At 34.4% G+C, this 18,180-nt stretch overlaps 1 protein-coding gene across 1 annotated transcript; it reads right to left on the bottom strand.

The window, feature by feature from the left end:
- Positions 1–371: 371 nt before the first annotated feature.
- Positions 372–17,552, bottom strand: LOC129301581 (uncharacterized; the record flags this gene model as incomplete). Its single annotated transcript, XM_054940138.1, is given in 25 exon segments — positions 372–736; positions 954–1,100; positions 3,976–4,076; positions 4,079–4,105; positions 4,905–5,124; positions 5,810–5,903; positions 6,044–6,156; positions 7,164–7,298; positions 8,345–8,419; positions 8,504–8,545; positions 8,624–8,728; positions 8,817–8,921; positions 11,175–11,262; positions 11,344–11,465; positions 11,560–11,619; positions 11,711–11,806; positions 11,890–12,042; positions 12,220–12,306; positions 12,881–12,948; positions 13,896–14,019; positions 15,934–16,026; positions 16,135–16,244; positions 16,364–16,480; positions 16,996–17,101; positions 17,393–17,552. Coding segments are annotated over 25 exon segments (2,743 nt in total), but the record flags the coding sequence as incomplete, so codon positions are not given.
- Between the last annotated feature and the right edge of the window lie 628 nt (positions 17,553–18,180).

Here is an 18,180-nt window from a genome sequence, read left to right as displayed (position 1 = left end):
AACTACTGAATGTAAAAGAGAAGAGGGGAAAAGGATCCTAGAAGCCAAAGGACTTACAATCGTAGCATGAATTATGATTTATTACTGTCAAGCATGATTTTCTATTATTATACTTGCATGGTTCAGTGAAGATATAGATGCATCAAATTATTAAAGCTCCCTTCTAGACCTCATTCACATTGCTGCTGGTATTTGGGTCCGGGTAGAATCATTGAGACATTATTTGGGAAGGCAAAAGAACCCAATATATCCACAAAAGATGCTCTAAAATACTATTTACATATTACAACATGATAAAAAAAATAATAGTTAAATTTAATTTTAGATGGTTCCCTCACAACAATCTTTTCATCGATAAAACGATAAACTAACACACATAAATTGCTGTGTCCAGTTACCGTATGATTTATTCACAAATAACCAGTTGTTATGCAATATGGATGAAGAAAATGTATTAATTATGTATAAAACCTAAATCATTTCCGTACTTATCTGTGATCATTTTTTCATTCACATCATATAACTGTCAAGTTGGCTTGCCCTACTTTTCACAGTGCAAACCAAAAGTGAACAATGCATCTTGGCAGCAAGCCCAAGATAAACTTACTCCAGAGAATAAAGCAGAGCAGTCAGAGACTAGTTGAGCTATATTCAACGCAGCTGGTGACACAATTGACTCTGCGACAGTAACATGCATGAAATAAAATGTAGCCAAGTGGTCGATAGCAGAGGCACACTGCAAACAGAGAAGACAATTACAGAACAAATAGGTAAATCAGATAACATGCTGACTTAGCCATGGTTGTTTCTCAGTTGACAAGCACATGATGATGGATGTTTTATTCATGGATCAAAGATTTGCTTCTAATAATTTAACGAAGGCCAGAGGGGTTGGCAAAAAAATGTGAAAGCTTAACTGCAAGAGTTACAAAAAAAATGGTGCTTCTACCAACCTGTGATGATATATTCTCATTTAAATCTTTAAGGCCTGATTCGAGAGATCCAACGAGATGCATAAATGTGGACTTATCCAAACTCAAAACAAATGATAAATGACTGCTGAAGAGGGTTTCCAAGAATGCAAAGTAAGCAGTTGTGAGCTGGGAAAGAAGAGACAATAAATGAATTCTTAAAATAGACAGATACATAATTTAAATAACAATGAATGCCAGTTAGGATGCTACTAAATCTTGTGATAAGTGCATTAAAGAGATATATACATACAATCGCACACATACATATTGTCGGTGATTGATTTGTTATTTGTGATGTTATGATCGGGTATCACTTGATGCTTTTAAAGTTAAACCAATTTAACTGGTAATATATATTCTTAGAACTTCATAGGTGAAAGATTTAACATAACAAAATCTAATCTCATCTTTTTGTATAAAATGAGTGCTGATTGCTGATTGGGTCTTTCCTAACGGAAGGTTTATGATACTAACCAAAACCAGTGTGATAAAGTTAACAGGTAATATACACAAACTAAACTGCATGCATATCACAAGTTCAAGCAGGCAGAGACATAAACAGGGACCAAAACCAAAAAGGACAAGGGACAAATGCCACCTCAGGTAGGGAATTTTTGGAAAAATATGTACATAAGCATATATGTCTGTATGCATGTATATAAGAAAATTAAATTTTGTTATAATTTGTTATATTAGATCTTTTATATATGAGCCACACAGGCTAGCTCATCTAGAAAGGAAGGGATCTGGTATGATAGTGGCCAAGGATTCAAACCCTCCTGATATAATAGAAAAAGAAAGAAACGGCTAGAAAATCTCTTCCCCAATCACTTGACAAGTATTATTCTACACAAAAAGAACCTTACAAAGGTTTTGGAAATTGGCACTGATGTTGATTTGGCAAGATCAGGAGCTAGCAACAGTACTTTGCATGGTAGAGTTCCCTAGTGTGGAAAAAGCTAGTGATGATTAGAAGCGCAGAAATTAAGTTCCAAGAGCCTGCCCTTGGAATTTGTGAAGAAACATGATCATGGCAGACCTCAAGTAACCTCTCTATAATCCCGTGAATGTTTATGGTAATAATCTGGCCATAATTGGGATTGATTAAATCCCAATATATCTTAACCAAAAAAGTAAAACAGATAGACTAAAACTTCATCAAAGAAAAATTTAAGTCACAAATTATGGAGCTGTTGTCTCAAGCAGCAGCCTTGCTAAAGCATGGTGAATATATTCATATCCAACATTGAGAGCGTTCAAATAGCTGTCATTTTTAGTGTTCTATTACTTTTTGTTTATATATATGCTTTGTGTTTTTTTTTTTTTTACTACTCTTTCCAATGTTGTATTTCAAACAGTTTCCTTCTTCCTCTATCTGCTGTTATGTTTAAGGAAGTTTGAAGGGAGGTGTATTTTTTTTTTTTTTTTGGGGGGGGGTGTTGGAGTTAATTTTCCCTACCCATGCCTCCGAAATTGGAGAATTTTAGCCAATTTATACATGTAGTAAATTATACCTATCTTTTTATTTCCAAAATTACCCTCAGTATCTCTCAATTTCAGTTGCGCCTTCATATCGCTCTTCCACCATTCCTGCCCTGCTTCTTCATTCTGCATCAAGTGAGCAACAAGGTCTGCACTCTCTAGTACGTCACATCATCACTGTTGCTTCTTCAAGTATTATGGAAATGGTCGAGTTCCTTTAATCTACCTTCCTGAGCAGTGATCATCTTAATATTTTTTACAATTCTCTAAACATTTTTGCTAGCATGAGGCAGCACTTGAACACTTCCTTCTCTGTATGCTGTTAATTCATGGCTCGTACTTTATATTTTGTAATGCAAGCCCCTGAGGAATGAAGAAAAATTTTGATTCTCTAATTGGCCCCATGCGCTGGAATCACATGGCATTTAGAAAGGGAGGACAGAACAAAACAATAAAATTATTATTTCCCCTCCTCTCCTTCCAAACCAAACAAAGGACATTCAAATCCCTCACCTTCCCTTCCCTCCCCTCTAACTAAACCAAACAAAAAAAAAATCCTCCCCAACCACTCCCCCAAAAATTAAAAATAAAATAAAATCCTTCCCCTCCGTTAAACCAAACGAACCTTTAGTCCATGGGTGAGTTTTACCTCTGCATTTTTGGCCATTTTGAAAGGTTGGATTGCTGCCTTCAAAGACTTGTATATTTGCATTACCTTTTGACAGCAGAAACCAATGAAATAAGATCCGTAGAATTAGATTCTCTTCTTCCCCTCAAATTTTCATAATCTTTTGTTTTATTTTGATAGCAAGATTTCCCAAAAAATTGGGATGGAGGGATGAAGATTTAGGTCTTCCTCCTTCTTCTCACATACTCTTTTGCATCACCAATAAGCTAAAGATCAAAGGACATAGTGCCCTGGTCATTCCTTCGAAATTTTACAATTTTAGCAAGGCTAATTGTTAATAATAAACAGAGACGCTAATTTGTGCATAAAAAAGGATAAGGAAACTATCATGTTCCCTATTCTAACATCATGTAACAAGCAACTCGGAGCTCCATGTTGCAGCCAAAATAAGTCACCTCTTCACCCCAAATGTAGCCAAAATATTCCAATGCCTTAAACATTAATGAATGTAAATTTTACTTTAGAAATAAACCATACTCCATAAACAATAGAAAACTCCTATGAACAAAACGATTAAACAATTCATAACCTTTTCACAGTTTTTTTTTTATTAAAAAAAAAAGGCTATCAAAGCAACAGTTGCTAATATGCAATCAACCAAACTGTAAAAAAGTGGCAAACTGAACTCAAACATGATAATCTAACCATCTCTAGAAAGTTAAAAAATAAATCAATAAACATTAGTATTAACAAAATAGAAACAGCCAAAATTGCACGATTTATTTCAACAAAATCTTAAAAAAATTTGTGGCAAATCTTCAAAAGTTCAAATGCAACAATAAATTTCAAAACACCAAAGAGGCAAAGTAAATCTCAAGCTATGAGTAATACCTTTCGAAATGCAAATACATCAGCCAAAGGAATGGATAATATCATCTTTACAATGATATCTAGAGCATCCACTAACGCTCTATCACCATAAAGCTCAAAACACCAAAGTTGACATAGTTCCCAGATAGTGCTGGCATGCAAAGAAAAAAAAGTTAAGCCCAGAGTTGATGTGAAAATGAATATAATTATAAACAAAGAAAAATTAATCATTTGGTCCCTATAGCTTTTACCAACTCAATTTCTAAACTTTGATTTGACACAAGTCAGCTCCTAAACTGACTCTTGTAATTCAGTTCCTGTAGTTTCCTATATTTAAAATATTCTCTCTACATTTTAGAAAATAAAATTATAAAAAATAATGTTATTAATAAAGCTTAGGGACAAATGTTTAAAATGGCTAAGACTATAAGGACCAAGTTGCACTAAGTCAAACTATAGGGACAAAGTTACAATCAAGTCAAAAGTATAGAGATCCGATGATTAACTTTCCCTTATAACCAATGATCACTAAATTGTCTTTCTTTCTTTCTTTCTTTTTTTTTGAAAAGGAAAATAGGTGGTTAAGTAATATCATAAAGAATGCTGCAGAATGATAATCAACGATTTTAAAACCTGCTCACGGAATACATAAAACATGCTGAAAAGTACCAGAGACTTGCAAGATTTCATGCATTACAAGATACGTTTAAATTACTTGTTGTGGAGAAAAAAATGCAAGGATCTACACTAACAATTACCTTTGCCACATTCTCGCCCTCAAGAATAACAATAAGAACAACAAAACTAATCAGCCCTCTCAGTTACAAGGATCACATGACATTGTTGTTCTTTATCGTCAACTAACTCTTCAAATGTGAAAAAAATAAGATTGAAAGAGGAAAAAATATACATTTTGATAATATGAAAATGTTGGCAAAGTATGATCATACCTCTTGTGAGAATTGACAAACAAATTGATATCCCCTTGTATTTAAATGTATACACATCCGCTCTATTAGGAAGAGGTAATATTCTTGACCCATAGGCCACAATCAGTTTACTGACTTCACGGAAAAGCAGTATACCATTTGGGGAAGATGAATCAAAGATCAATCGCTGTGATTTGTTCAGGACTAATTCATCCACAAATTTCAACACCGGAGTTGTTACCTGCATTGCTTGATTTTATCAAAAGTACACCAGTATGATAATAATTTTTTTAATTACAGGTGAATTTTATACAAGCCTATAGCAGCAATGTGTTAAATTGAAAACATATATAATATTAGCTAAAATGTGTTCATGTTTATTTTGTGTATTAGACATTGAAGAGTTTTAGTTCATATTTTGCTTTCTTACAATGACACTCAGCCAATATGTAATAATATTTGGTTGCAGCCATATAAAATTTCAACTTGAAGGAGCTGGCCATTCTCTTAAACGGCAACTTGATAAATGCTTTGCAGCATTAGCATGGTTCACCAAGCCTTTTATGCAATGGTACATATCTTGGATTTTCTGAATATTCTCATTGTTTTTTCTTTCTTGTTAACTTTAGTCCTTCATAGTGCACATCCCAACAAATAAAGAGGAATTTCATCCCGTCTCCTTCCCCTCAAGATCCAGAATAGAATCATCAGAGGAAGAATTTCATCTTGGATCCAGCAGCCTATCATATACAAAGAAAAATGAATAGACCAAGAATGATTTCATGCGGTATTCAAATAGAATTAGATGTTCGTTAGCAGAGAAATTACTGCAAAGAAAAAAAATGCGGGGGCAGTCTCAATCCTTAATCCACGTAATGAAATTCAGTGATCGCTCAATAAAATGCATTAAAAAGGATGAATCTTACCTCCGGAGAATTAGCCCAATGCAAAATGCCTTTCAAAAGAATAGACATGCGTGCTGGATAGAGCCAATCAAAAAGGAAGCCATACATCCTACGACTGCAACAGACAATTCAAATACAGACAGAATATAAATACAGGCAACTAAGGGGAAAATAATATGAAAGATCAAAGATGTAATAACACAACAAAATCTTCACCAAATAAAACAAAGATTCAGGTGTTAAATGACTATCAACCTGTTAGTTGCCATTGCTATCCCTCGAAGGTCCCGCATTAATCCAATCAAAGCAAATTTTCCAGCATCTGATCGGAAAATTGCATCAGGCGCTGATTCCAACTTAAGAAAAACCTTGTACATGACAAATATTAATTAGAATGAAATTTAACCAAATAGATGAATGAGTATTAAAATGTCAATTATCTCACAAATCACATGTTTTGTCATCATACTTCAAATTTTTTAAAACAATTACACGCCAAGATATGAAGGTGCAACATTTATCACTTGTCACATAAGGTCATCTGAAGCATTTTATCACCAATTAACAAACTATGGACAGAAGAAAAGGTCAAACTCAAATAGAGAAATTAGAAAGTACATGAATGATACAGTCCCACAAACCCCAACAATCCTTAATCACATACAACTTGTGATTTATTTGAATTTGCATTGTATTTGAAGATTCTCCTTGATCTATTGAAGTCATTAGTGTTTTCAGATTCTGGCATTATTATCTCCAGTAGAATTTCCCTCTATTTCTCTTCCTAAACCCAGATCTTATCAATGAAACCTGTTAGCAGTTGATTCACAGTTGGTAAAGGGCACAATTGCAGCATGCTCCATGTAGTCGAGCCCACTTAGTGGGACAAGCTTGTTGTTGTTATAATAATCAGAATTGATGAGCATCTTCTCAAAATATTAAACCATATGACTCAGCAAGTCTTAACAGGAAGTTTTTTCTTTTGGGTAAATGAACATGAATCTTTTACCTATGAGAAAACATCATAAATCTGGTTTTCCGGTTTGGGAGTAGGGGGTGAGAGAAGCCACACTCTCCAACTAAAAGCACAGGCCAATATTGAATTTGATCTATCATATCAGATTCAGAAATCAAAGGAACGTGCAGCAGGATCACTTTAGTCAACATGAAAACCGTTGAGTTATTTGACTCTTGGGTATGTGATCCAATAGGTTTGGTATTCAGGATCCCTTACATATCACTTAAGCAATATTAATAATTATCGCTCCACCTTAGGAGCTGAAAACAACTTTCCTAGTTCAATCGTTCTGCCCCTTTCATCAAAAATAAACAATTTCTATAACTTGAACTAGGATGGCAAACAAAAACAACCAACCTGCAGAAGATGTTCCATTGAAGACCTAAATTTCAGGGGGCTATCTTCCATGAACACTAACATGCCAAGTGTGTAGTAAAACATGGTTCTGCTGCGGAAACATTCTACATTTTCTAAAAATGGGAATTGCTCCCCCTGAAAAAGGAAAGATGAATCGTGCTTTGGTGATCTGAATCTGAAAGCAAATTACACACACATTTATATACATGAAATCAATTTCTCTCAGCTCAGTTACAATCCTTGTACAAATTCCACTTGGCCCATGCACTTCCAAATAAAAGCAGGGTTCATTCCAAACTTCTAAATCTCTTAGCAATTTAACCCATCAAAAACCGTATCACCTTTTCAGGCTTCAAACCATGTGGGAGATATTTTTTAGATAGATTTCTATTCAGATATACAGAAGGATATTTACACTTTTATATTTTTGTGCTTCATTTTTTTCAACCTAGCTCGGAAGGATCTTCAGCTCCCATTCGCTTGTTCCAGTTCAGTGTGTTCACCAAAGTTTCATCTTCAGTAAGTAAAACAAAATACAAATGTCCTACATCTTTGCAGGTGCCAAATAACAAATCATATTCATTCTCCTTTGACTATAATTTCTCTCTCTTATCTGAAGTTCAAGTTCAACTATAATTTCAACCAAAGCAATAACAGCATATGCCTGAGCACATCAAAAAGATGCATCTTCTTCATCATTGAAATTTATTATTACTTCTTTTGTTGATCATGTCCTATGTGAAAACCATCCTCCATGCTGCAATGTCCAACAAAGACATATAATGCGAGCTTAGACACTGATAGTATAATATGTCAATGGAGAATGGTTGTCACTAGGTAGGGAACAAAATTTTATGTTAAAAATCTGGTGCTGGTGAAGTTGATACAGATTGTCTCTTAACCCATTCAACACAGTTGGGTTGATGATGGGTGGGCAAGATATCTAGAACATCATCCATGAACCAACCTTGAGGTCAGATGCTTAACAACTTATCTTAGGAAGTGTAGTTAGAGAGGAGATGGACCAGCAAGTATTGGCTAACATATAAGAGATGGATAGCCTTACTACAACTAGCTTGGGCTGGGCCATGAAGTTGAGCATCTCCAACTTGCTAGGGTAGTAGCTACACAGTTCTTTACCGAAAGTGCTTCCAAAAATAAATGGAATAGATGATACTTACAATCTGGTTTGATATTATGCGTTGAACTGTCTCCAACTTAAGAAGCAGCTTTCCTGTCATAAACCTAGAAAGGATACAAGATATGAAATGGTACGAAACAAGGAGGGGCAATATGATACTATAAGGAAGTTGAGATGGAACACAACTAACCAGATGTCATTTCTGAAAGAGGCTTAAAGTGTGATCAACAACCTCTTTGCACTGGAAAGAGATCCTAAAGTTAATGAATGAATTATACTTGAAATGCAAGGAAATATAGAATATATAATTATTCATCACCTCTTTGTAAGATTTAAGATTAGTAGCAATCTTTCCCACAATAACATTCAGCAGTAGTAGATGATCATGGAGTCCTAGAAGTTCAGATAATCGGGCATATAACTGCTATGGAGTCCAAGGAAGGAAATGGCAATAATTAAACCTTCTCAAAATCATAAAATTTTTTAAAAGTAATATACATCTATGCTGCTACCTTGGAAGGAAGAACAGCATGGTCACCAATATAACACTTTCTAAGATGTTGTAAGAAGGTTAGTATAGCTCGATCAAGTCTTTGCTTGCTAATATCTCCATACCTCTGAAAATATCCAACAGAACCATGGATGCAGTGCAGTGACAAGAAAAATAATGAACAGGACTGACGTTTAGCCGCCGAACATATAGGGGAAAAAAAGAACTTTAGCATGTTCACTGAGGAAGGATGACATTTCTGCTACTAATAAATGATATCACAAGCAATAAGATAAATATAAATGAGAGGAATCTTAAAGATATAAGTTCCACGGAGCAGGTGACTGGAGATAAACCAGATTTCTAACCTCAGCCACTTTGTAAAGCAAATCATCAAGGAAATAAAACCACAGACCATACACAACACACACACACCCCTCAAAACAGAATCCTCAACCTTAAAGAATAAACAAAAACATATAACATATCTTCGAGATAATTTTTTATATAAAATGAAGAAGAAACAAAAATAAAAAAGGTTATCACAAAATTAGATTAAGCTCATGCAACTAGAACACTAAAAGTTGTGAACACTGAACAACCAGAAGAGTGCGCCCATGCATACCATTTCAAGTGCAGCAAACATGCCAAAACAAATATGTAACAAAAGAATGTGAAATCCAAGAGCATTCCAAATTTAGTGGAATGGGGGAACCAACTTGACTTTCAGACCATATTATGGAATATGCTATGAAGACAATATCCATGGCACCATGACACAGTGCCGTCAAGTCAGAAGACAGTTATCAGGATTGCAGTTAACTTCTTGCTAAAGAATGAAGTATATTACAGATAACAGTTATCTATGAACAGAAACCGAAAATCTTGAAAACCATAGGCCTAATTAACTTGTTTTTATCCCAAAAACGATGTTGAATGAATTAAAAAATAGTGGTTCCATTGAAAAAAAAAAACACATGAAGATCATCAAAGACAAGCTGCATACACATTTTATCATAAACAGATCTGAAGGGGAGATTTATCCTGGAAGATGAGGGGATTCTCCTCCAACCAAACAACTCAACAAATCCTATAACCTTTATGTTGCACAATGTTTTGTTTCTCTTGCTATTGTCAAATCCTTTGTATAAAATCACTAGAAACTGTTTCAAAACACTAACACAAGCCTAAAATTTGCGAAAAAATATAACAGATCTTCTTATTTAAAGGGAAATACAGTACTGAACAGCAGAGAAATAATTGGAACAGAGTTTCCAAGCTCAATCTGCACATGACACACATCAGGAAAAAGCTATTGGACTTACAACATGCTAATGTTTAATTTTTTAACTATTGTTGTCAAAAAGGATTTGATCTTTAGAAAGGAGCGTTACAGTTCCAAATTGGCTTGTCAACAAGAAACAGTTCCATTCTACTAAAAATGGGATTTACAAGAAAAAATATCAAAAGATTACGATTCCAAAGTCCTAAAGATGCCAAATACACCTCTATCCCCTAAAAGCAACTGGAGGCAAGGCATAGTAAATCCAGCATCACACTATAACCAGATAAGCTAAATAGCAGCAGCCAAAGCTCATAACAACTTTGCCCTTCAACAAGAAGCCTTATCCCACTAAGTGGGGGAATTTTGCCCTTCACTTTAAACTAATTCCAAAAACTCAAATGGGAAACACCTTGGGCATACAGAAAATGTCACGAAGCCATTGCACCCAAACCTCATCAGACCCAATCAAATTAGTGCACAAAAAAGGAAATTAATCAAATGGCACAATTCACTTCAAATCAACTCCACAAAGAAACAAACTAAGTATCTCATATCTTAAGTCTTTAAATGAATTCAATCATATACACCCCCCATATCATATATATCCTTTAAAACAACCAAATTTAGTAGAATGTCAGAAACTGATGTGGGAAAAAAAACTCAACTTAAATATCTTGGGCCCATATTTTTAGCAACTATAATAACTTCTGCATCAATTACTGTTCTAACTATAACTAAGCTGTGATAAAGGTTATTATACTTTATAACATGGAGTTAAAAGATACCACACAATAATGGTTGAAGTTGAGAAATGGAATGTGGAGAATTACTCCAAATTGAAAGCATTAAATATGCAATTCAAAAATAGGAGCGCATTATATTGCGCTCAGATAGGTTTTACACGATCAAGAGAGTTATTTGGTCCGGGATAAAATTGACAGATTCCATTAGACCCAACCTACAAACATAAAGATCTTGTGATAGAATTTACACAAGCATTTTGCAGAAAATTTATATATGAAAAACTCTTTACCACAGGGCAGACTAAGTTACCTGCCCAATTTTGCAGACAAAATCCAAAAAATATTCACATACCCTACTGTGTAATCCACTGTCAGTGATATTAATCAACTGCAGAACACGTGCTGAAATCTCTGCATCAAGTATCTCATGTGATTCTCCACTGCAATTAAGAAACAAAAAGGAAAAAAGAGCTATTACTGTCCAGAAATGCTTACTCAACCCAATTTGTTTTGACAATTACCTAAAACCAGAAATTTGTTTAATCTTCAGAATTGCAGCAACTATGTGAGTGAACCAAGCAAGTTTGGCTTCTGTTACAGATATTTCATAGTTGTCTACAGAGATTTGGGCATTAGCTTCATTCTGCATAAATTAAATCAAGATATAAGTACAGTCAGAATATTTTTAAGAGAATTACACATAAAGTTGACACGTCCAAAAGAATGCTAGAGAATACCATATAGCTGTCTATGATAGGTTCCACAATCTTCATCAAATATGAACTGCAACTTTCATACTGGAAAGTCATAGAGATGTTAACATGATCAATAGAAAAGAAATGACTGCATATATGATATTTAAATTTCAAGCACATAAGCTTGAAGCACCTGATATCTGCAGAGGTAAGGAAAGAAATCAAGCTGATCCTGAAGCACCTCCACATTGTCCAGGGGATCTTCACCAAGTTCATCAGACTGTTCAGACTACAGTAAAAGGTTATAAAGGGTATATGCACATAATTCACTAATGTAAGGCATGATTGCAACTAGAATTGACTCCACCTGACCTGCAATGAATCAAATCTAGAAGTAACAAAACCTTCTATGATTTTAGGCACATATTCATCCAGCAAGATGGGTTTGTCACTCTTCAGATACTTCACAGATGTTACTGATCTAGACCACAAACCTAGAAGGTAGTAAACACTGCTGCCAGCCCACTGAAATAAGAAACGTTATCACACAAAAGAAAAGAAAATGCGACAACAATATATATACATATATAAATCAGCTTCAAGACTATCTAATCCCCAGTCATATCTGCAAATAAACATTCCTGAATTCCCTTAAAAAACATTCAAATATAATTTCTTAGTAGAACATATCAAGTAGTCTACCTTCCAAGAATGCAAAGATTTCAATGTGAACTCTGCCACTAATCGTATCCAATCACTGTAGCCTTCAGCATTCACAAGTTCCGATAACTGCATTATTCTTAGAAGAGCCACATGAGATTGCCTTCACTATTAAATAAAATCACCACTAGTATGCCTATGACTTAAGTTAACTGCGGAGCATAGCATGAACCAAATCTACTACAACAAAGAGGACAGGAAGTAAAAAGAGAACAAGATTGTCATCAATCCACTATACCTGTTATCACGTTATATTTCCAAATTGATGTGACACAGAAGTGAAGATGGGTTAGCTAGCAAATGCGACAAGCCAAGATTTTATGAATTTCATTAATGATACAAGTAAGATCAAATGTGTCACGTGAACTTCATGAAATTAACAACATATGATTCTTTCACAGAACTTCCCATTCCATATGAATATGTATACTATTAATTTCTAAACCTAATCTTTTGTATGTTTAACCAAACTACATGTATAACTAAAAGCTGCTGGCAACCATGAAGTTCAACTTAATCATTGGGAATGAAAATGAGAGACCTTTAATTCAAACAGAAGGTATAATGTGGCAAATAAATAAATCATTAACACAAATAATACAAGAAAATTTTTATACAGAACCTAAAAGAAGGTAAGATTCACCTGATAATTCACTTTAAAGCGACCAAGAAGACGACAAAATGCATGGTAGTTATCATGCTCTGCAAGACCTGCTTTACCATTAAATTGTATTATCAATGCCTTTCTAAGTAACAATGATATACGGTATGTAGCTGCTAGATATTTGATATCCAACTGATTTGAGAAAACAGAACTCAGAAAGAGCTTCATGTCAACTTCAATGAGCACTAACATATTCTTAATAGTCATGTCTGCAGAGTTTGACAAGAATGTTATATATGGTGGGAATGATAAGGGGGACATTTGAAATTTTCATTTAATGATCTTGATAAAAATTTACCATGATGGCACAGGTAGGAGACCACACTTGGTCACAGATATACAACAAAAATGCTCTAAGAGTGGTCAAACAAAAAAATTAATGAAGTTTTCTATACCTTAGAGAAGTAAGAAAACTTGGAAGCAGTACAAAAACTACAAGTAGAAAGTCATTGTATAGTAGATATATGCAGTTCATTTAAAATAGGTTGTAAACTGTTTATGAAAACTCAATAACCATACAGTTGAAACCAGCTTATCTTCTGAAGGATCTCACTCTTTTTTCTCAAAACATAAAATTTGAGTCCAAAATCTTCTCATAATCGGGAGTCCATGCATGATTACAGGATAAAAAATGGAAGTTATGAAACATAGGCCTAGAGATGTCAATGAATAAAAGGAAACAAGAGAAAATTGGAAGTGAACATATTACATTGTAAATTCCAAGGTACAAACAACTATAAAAGTTAGAAAATATCAACTAAAAATTTTTAGTATCCTTAACCTAGGCAAAGGATAATATGAATTGACTGATAAATGTCACAATCATTAAAAAGGACTGCATCATTCATGTTCCTATCAAGATTGAAAATAGTAAACATGATGAGCCAATCAAGAATCAACAGAGATACAACAACCAGTTAAAGCTCAACACACATGTACTTTTAAGCAGAAAATTACCACTAAGCTAGAGCGAAAAAAGAAATAGTCACTTAACCTATCCCTGTTTGCAATATTTCCTTGGTTCCCTGCATTAACTGTGACAAAAACTTTAGTCGAGCAGCATCACTGGCAAACACAGATCGCCTTGCAGAAGCCAATCGCAACAGGCACTCCAATGCCTTAAAAAATTATAGCTCATAAGGTGATGATAATACCATAACTTGAAGATAAAATTAGGAAAGATTCCCAAAAAGAATTTATCAAGAGTAAGAGAATCAACCATAAATTTGCTTTTCATGATGTTAGAATAATAAGCTAACACATTATGATTTGAAGATATTTTCAACATCATCATGAGAGAGAACAAAAAACAAAGAACCCCAGTTAAGATAATGATAGGAGCTCAAACGCAGAGATGTAAAGGTTCAGACTGATTATAAAATGACTTAACGGAGATAGCTCTCAAGATCAAAATCTGAACTACCATGCTACGAGTATGAGATGAAAACACCAGTAACATTATAAAATTTATAATAGCTAGAACTTATAAAATAGTATTATTCATATGAACTTTCATTATATCCATTCATTAAAATGCTTCAAGAAATTAAGATAACTCGAAAGGCAAATTCTAGCAAATGCTAACTAGATTTTTCAAAAACAACAAAGGCCAAATCACATAACATCTATGAGATGGCAGTGATAGAACAAACATCCATAATTTTCAATGTGAATTTGGAATCACAATATGCTACGGTTAGTCAATACCAGTCTCCATACATGCATTTACAACTTTAGAATACAGAGTCAACTCTTTTTGCCAGGAGAAAGATGGCTAAGGCTTAAACAAAGGCTTTCAAAATGAAAATAAGAGCCAGACATGACTTTGAAAGAACCCATAAAAAAATATTTGTAAATGAAATTTTAAAACAGAAGCACACTGAGAGCCACTCCTCATAATGAAGTACAGGAGATGCACAAGGGGAGGAAGCAACTTAGAAAAGGCTACAACCATTGATCACGAAGAAAGGATATGATAAGGTTCATAACAGAAACGGGGGTAAGGAAGAGGGAGAAGATGAAGGTTTGGCGTAGCAAAGGGAATGGGCAGTGTTTGGGAGAAGTTGGAAGTTTTTTTTAATTAAAAAAAATCTTCAGCTCCAGCACGGAGGGAGATCAGACCTTTTTTTTCCCCTGGAAGAAGTCTCAACAAGGGAGAGTAATGGAGCCTCTGGAGTGCCAGCTCACTACTCTATGCTATTTTGATTTAACCACCTCGTATCTCTGGGTTCTGTTCTAGCCTCTCAGTGTAAGAAAGGTGCTGGGTTTTGGCTGAAATCAGCCAATGATCCCCAGATGTGCTTCCTTTACACTAACTGTTTACTTCCAATTACTTAATGTGGGAGAGCTTAAGTTAAAACCTCACACGGCTCCTAACACAATTGTTTTTCAAATATATTTGGAGAGTGTTCTTGTAAAGTCGTGTTTATTTCAAGAAAACTAAATGCATGCTTCAACAAGCAGTATTGACTCCTTATTTGAAAATTGGAATGATAAGGAAAACAAAACCTCATGAATCGGATATGAATGAGTCAGAGGCAGAAAATTAATATACGATTAAGGACAAGGAAATGATATTAGTCATGCGTTTCCAAAAAAATATATCATGTTGTAAATGCATAAACCAGCTTAATAGATATAATCATGACCGAGCATATTTAAAAAGTAAAACAAATTAACTTGTAGTAGAAGAAATGAGTGAAGGAACAGAATGAAATTCACATGATCCTCAACCTCCTGATTCAACCTAATAAGCAACACTAGCATGCCATACGGTATCAATGAAAATAAACAACATAGAGATTGGGCTGACAAGAATCATTACTGATATTCTATCAAAAAATTCTTCAGAAAATCATTTTATCAAGTGTAAAAATTAAAAAAAAAGAAAGAAGGACCAAAGAGTAAACCAAATTGACGAAGATTTTTCACCACCTATTAAACCAATCCAGCTCAAAAAACCGCTGCCTCAAAATAAAATATACATTGAAGGATACTTGAGAGCGTTGAATTTCCCATCTATGGAACCATACCTCCTTTGAAAATGGTTGATTCATTGCATAATAATCAAAAAAGATTTGCAGTGTTGAGGAATCCTCAAGGACTGGCTTCCAAGAAGTTGGAACCTGCACCGTCAAATCTAATTTTGAAAACAAGAACCCTATAAAAAATTTAAATATATATAAATATATTGATGAGTTCAACCGGTAAGCAGGTTTAGCACAGGAATATACCTGAACTGTGCCAATCTCATCCGAACTTTCATCATAGGATGTCCCCATAAAATCAAATGATAAGCACCGAAGAGAAAGCAAAAGAGATAATTCTTGCAACTTGCTTCCAACTAAAGTTGTTGTGCAAACAAAAAAAAAAACGGTTTACTAAGTGACCTTATTCAAGATTTCTAAAGTGAACAACACATTGGTACACACACATATTCACATGGCCATAAGTTTAGCATACCATCATTTTTGAGTTGGATAAGAGAAGTTAATGATATCTGGAACATCTGAAAGAGTGATTGATCCTTGAAAGAGCTAGCTATCCTACGCTGACGAGTAGGAGGTATCCGAGGAATAGCTGAAAATGGAAACGAATAAAATAGATGACAAGATCATCAGAAGCCTAAAAGGAAATGAAGTTTTGGGATAAAACAAATATTAATTCAGTTGCCAAAGTAGCAATTGAATTGTAGACCTTAGTCAAGAGCTCAAAATAGGTATTGAACGTAAACATTGAGAGACACTATGAAAACTATTTACAATTTTACTTAAGTAGAGGGACTATAAACACTATTTACATGTTACTTAAGTAAGAAGATGGAGAAGACTGCAACCAATGCAACAACTAAACAATTACCTAAACAATAGATGGATGGATGGATGGATAGACAATACATATAGAAAGAGTTCTATGAAGCAAAATCGAATTACAGAGTATGAACACCATTCCTCACAGTAAACCAAAATATAAAAAAGCAGACATCTAAAGTAAGTTTTTTAATTATGGAAATCAAAAACTGCAAAAAAGATAGCATACTTGTTTAGCATCAACATGAAATAACTTCTCTGATGATACATAAAATGCTAACATACGAACCTGATTTATCTCAGAAATGAGCTGGTCCAAAATCTTCAAACCAATAGCACAATGAGGTGGTGCCTGCTGACACAGCTTGAGCATGTGATTCCGATATAAATACTAGGAAAATACAAATAAGAAACACCAAAACTAAAAATAAACCAAAACATTGGATAGCATTAGCACTACATTCCAAATCTAAGCCATTATAGGACAGCAACTAGAAAAAAAGATGTATTTTACTGAATAACCAGAGTATGACATCATACTATATGAAATTCGGGCTGCTAAACATCCAAGACATCTAGGATAGGAAATGAAAAATACCAAGACGATAAAATAGCTGCAAGAAATACAAAGTATCACATGTTGACAGGCATGTGTCTATGTTCTAGAAACATATTGTATCACCTGACTTAGGGAATTCATCCCTTCTTTAACAACCTCTTTGAATCTGTCATCCTCTAGCCACCCAAACTTTGTAATGCGACAGAAGAGTTGTATCAAGGATCCAAGCACAAAGGGTTCCAAATCAGCTCCTCTTCTGGCCAGATAGTTTATAAGATAATTCCTTCACAGAAAGCACATTTGGTCAATTTTTGGGACAAAAACTGTTGAAATAAGAAAAATAATAAGAAAAAAAAAGTTTGATAATCTAAAACGATGCAACCAAATTCCTACAACCCAACCTGAAATGGAATATCTCTGATAAATGGTCCAACAGAATAGAATATACAATAATTGCAACTTGAGAAGTTAACATGGAAAACAATCTATTGATACTTAAGAGACCACAAGTATCAAAAGCAAAATCTATAGATTGACCTATAACAGTCCTAGGGTTAAATCATTTGCCAAAAACAAGAACATTACGAATGTCAAGTAGAAGCTGTAAAGGAAGGCTGTGCTCTGTCACTTGCTTCAACAAGCTTGAACTAGCAAACATCAAGGCATAAGGAGATGATGTATTATCCAGAATATATTGACACTGTGTGATATATTCAACATTTAAGGAAAAGCACTTCAGGGTACTCTCTGCATGTGCTCGCTCAACAGAGTCCTGTGACTTGTAAAGCCTTTCACACAAAGTTTCCAAGTGCGCTAAAACTCTCCATCCTTCACTGCTCAGAAAGACTGTCCAATATTTCAGTTTAAGCTCCTTTTACAATTTAACGAATGTCAGTATACAAATTTCATCG

Source organism: Prosopis cineraria, unplaced genomic scaffold (genome assembly GCF_029017545.1).
Source record: "Prosopis cineraria cultivar Desert tree isolate PC_DT_omini unplaced genomic scaffold, ASM2901754v1 PC2223, whole genome shotgun sequence".
Classification (NCBI taxonomy): domain Eukaryota; kingdom Viridiplantae; phylum Streptophyta; class Magnoliopsida; order Fabales; family Fabaceae; genus Prosopis; species Prosopis cineraria.
Note: the sequence above shows the minus strand (reverse complement) of the source record. Positions and strands in the feature narration are given on the sequence as shown.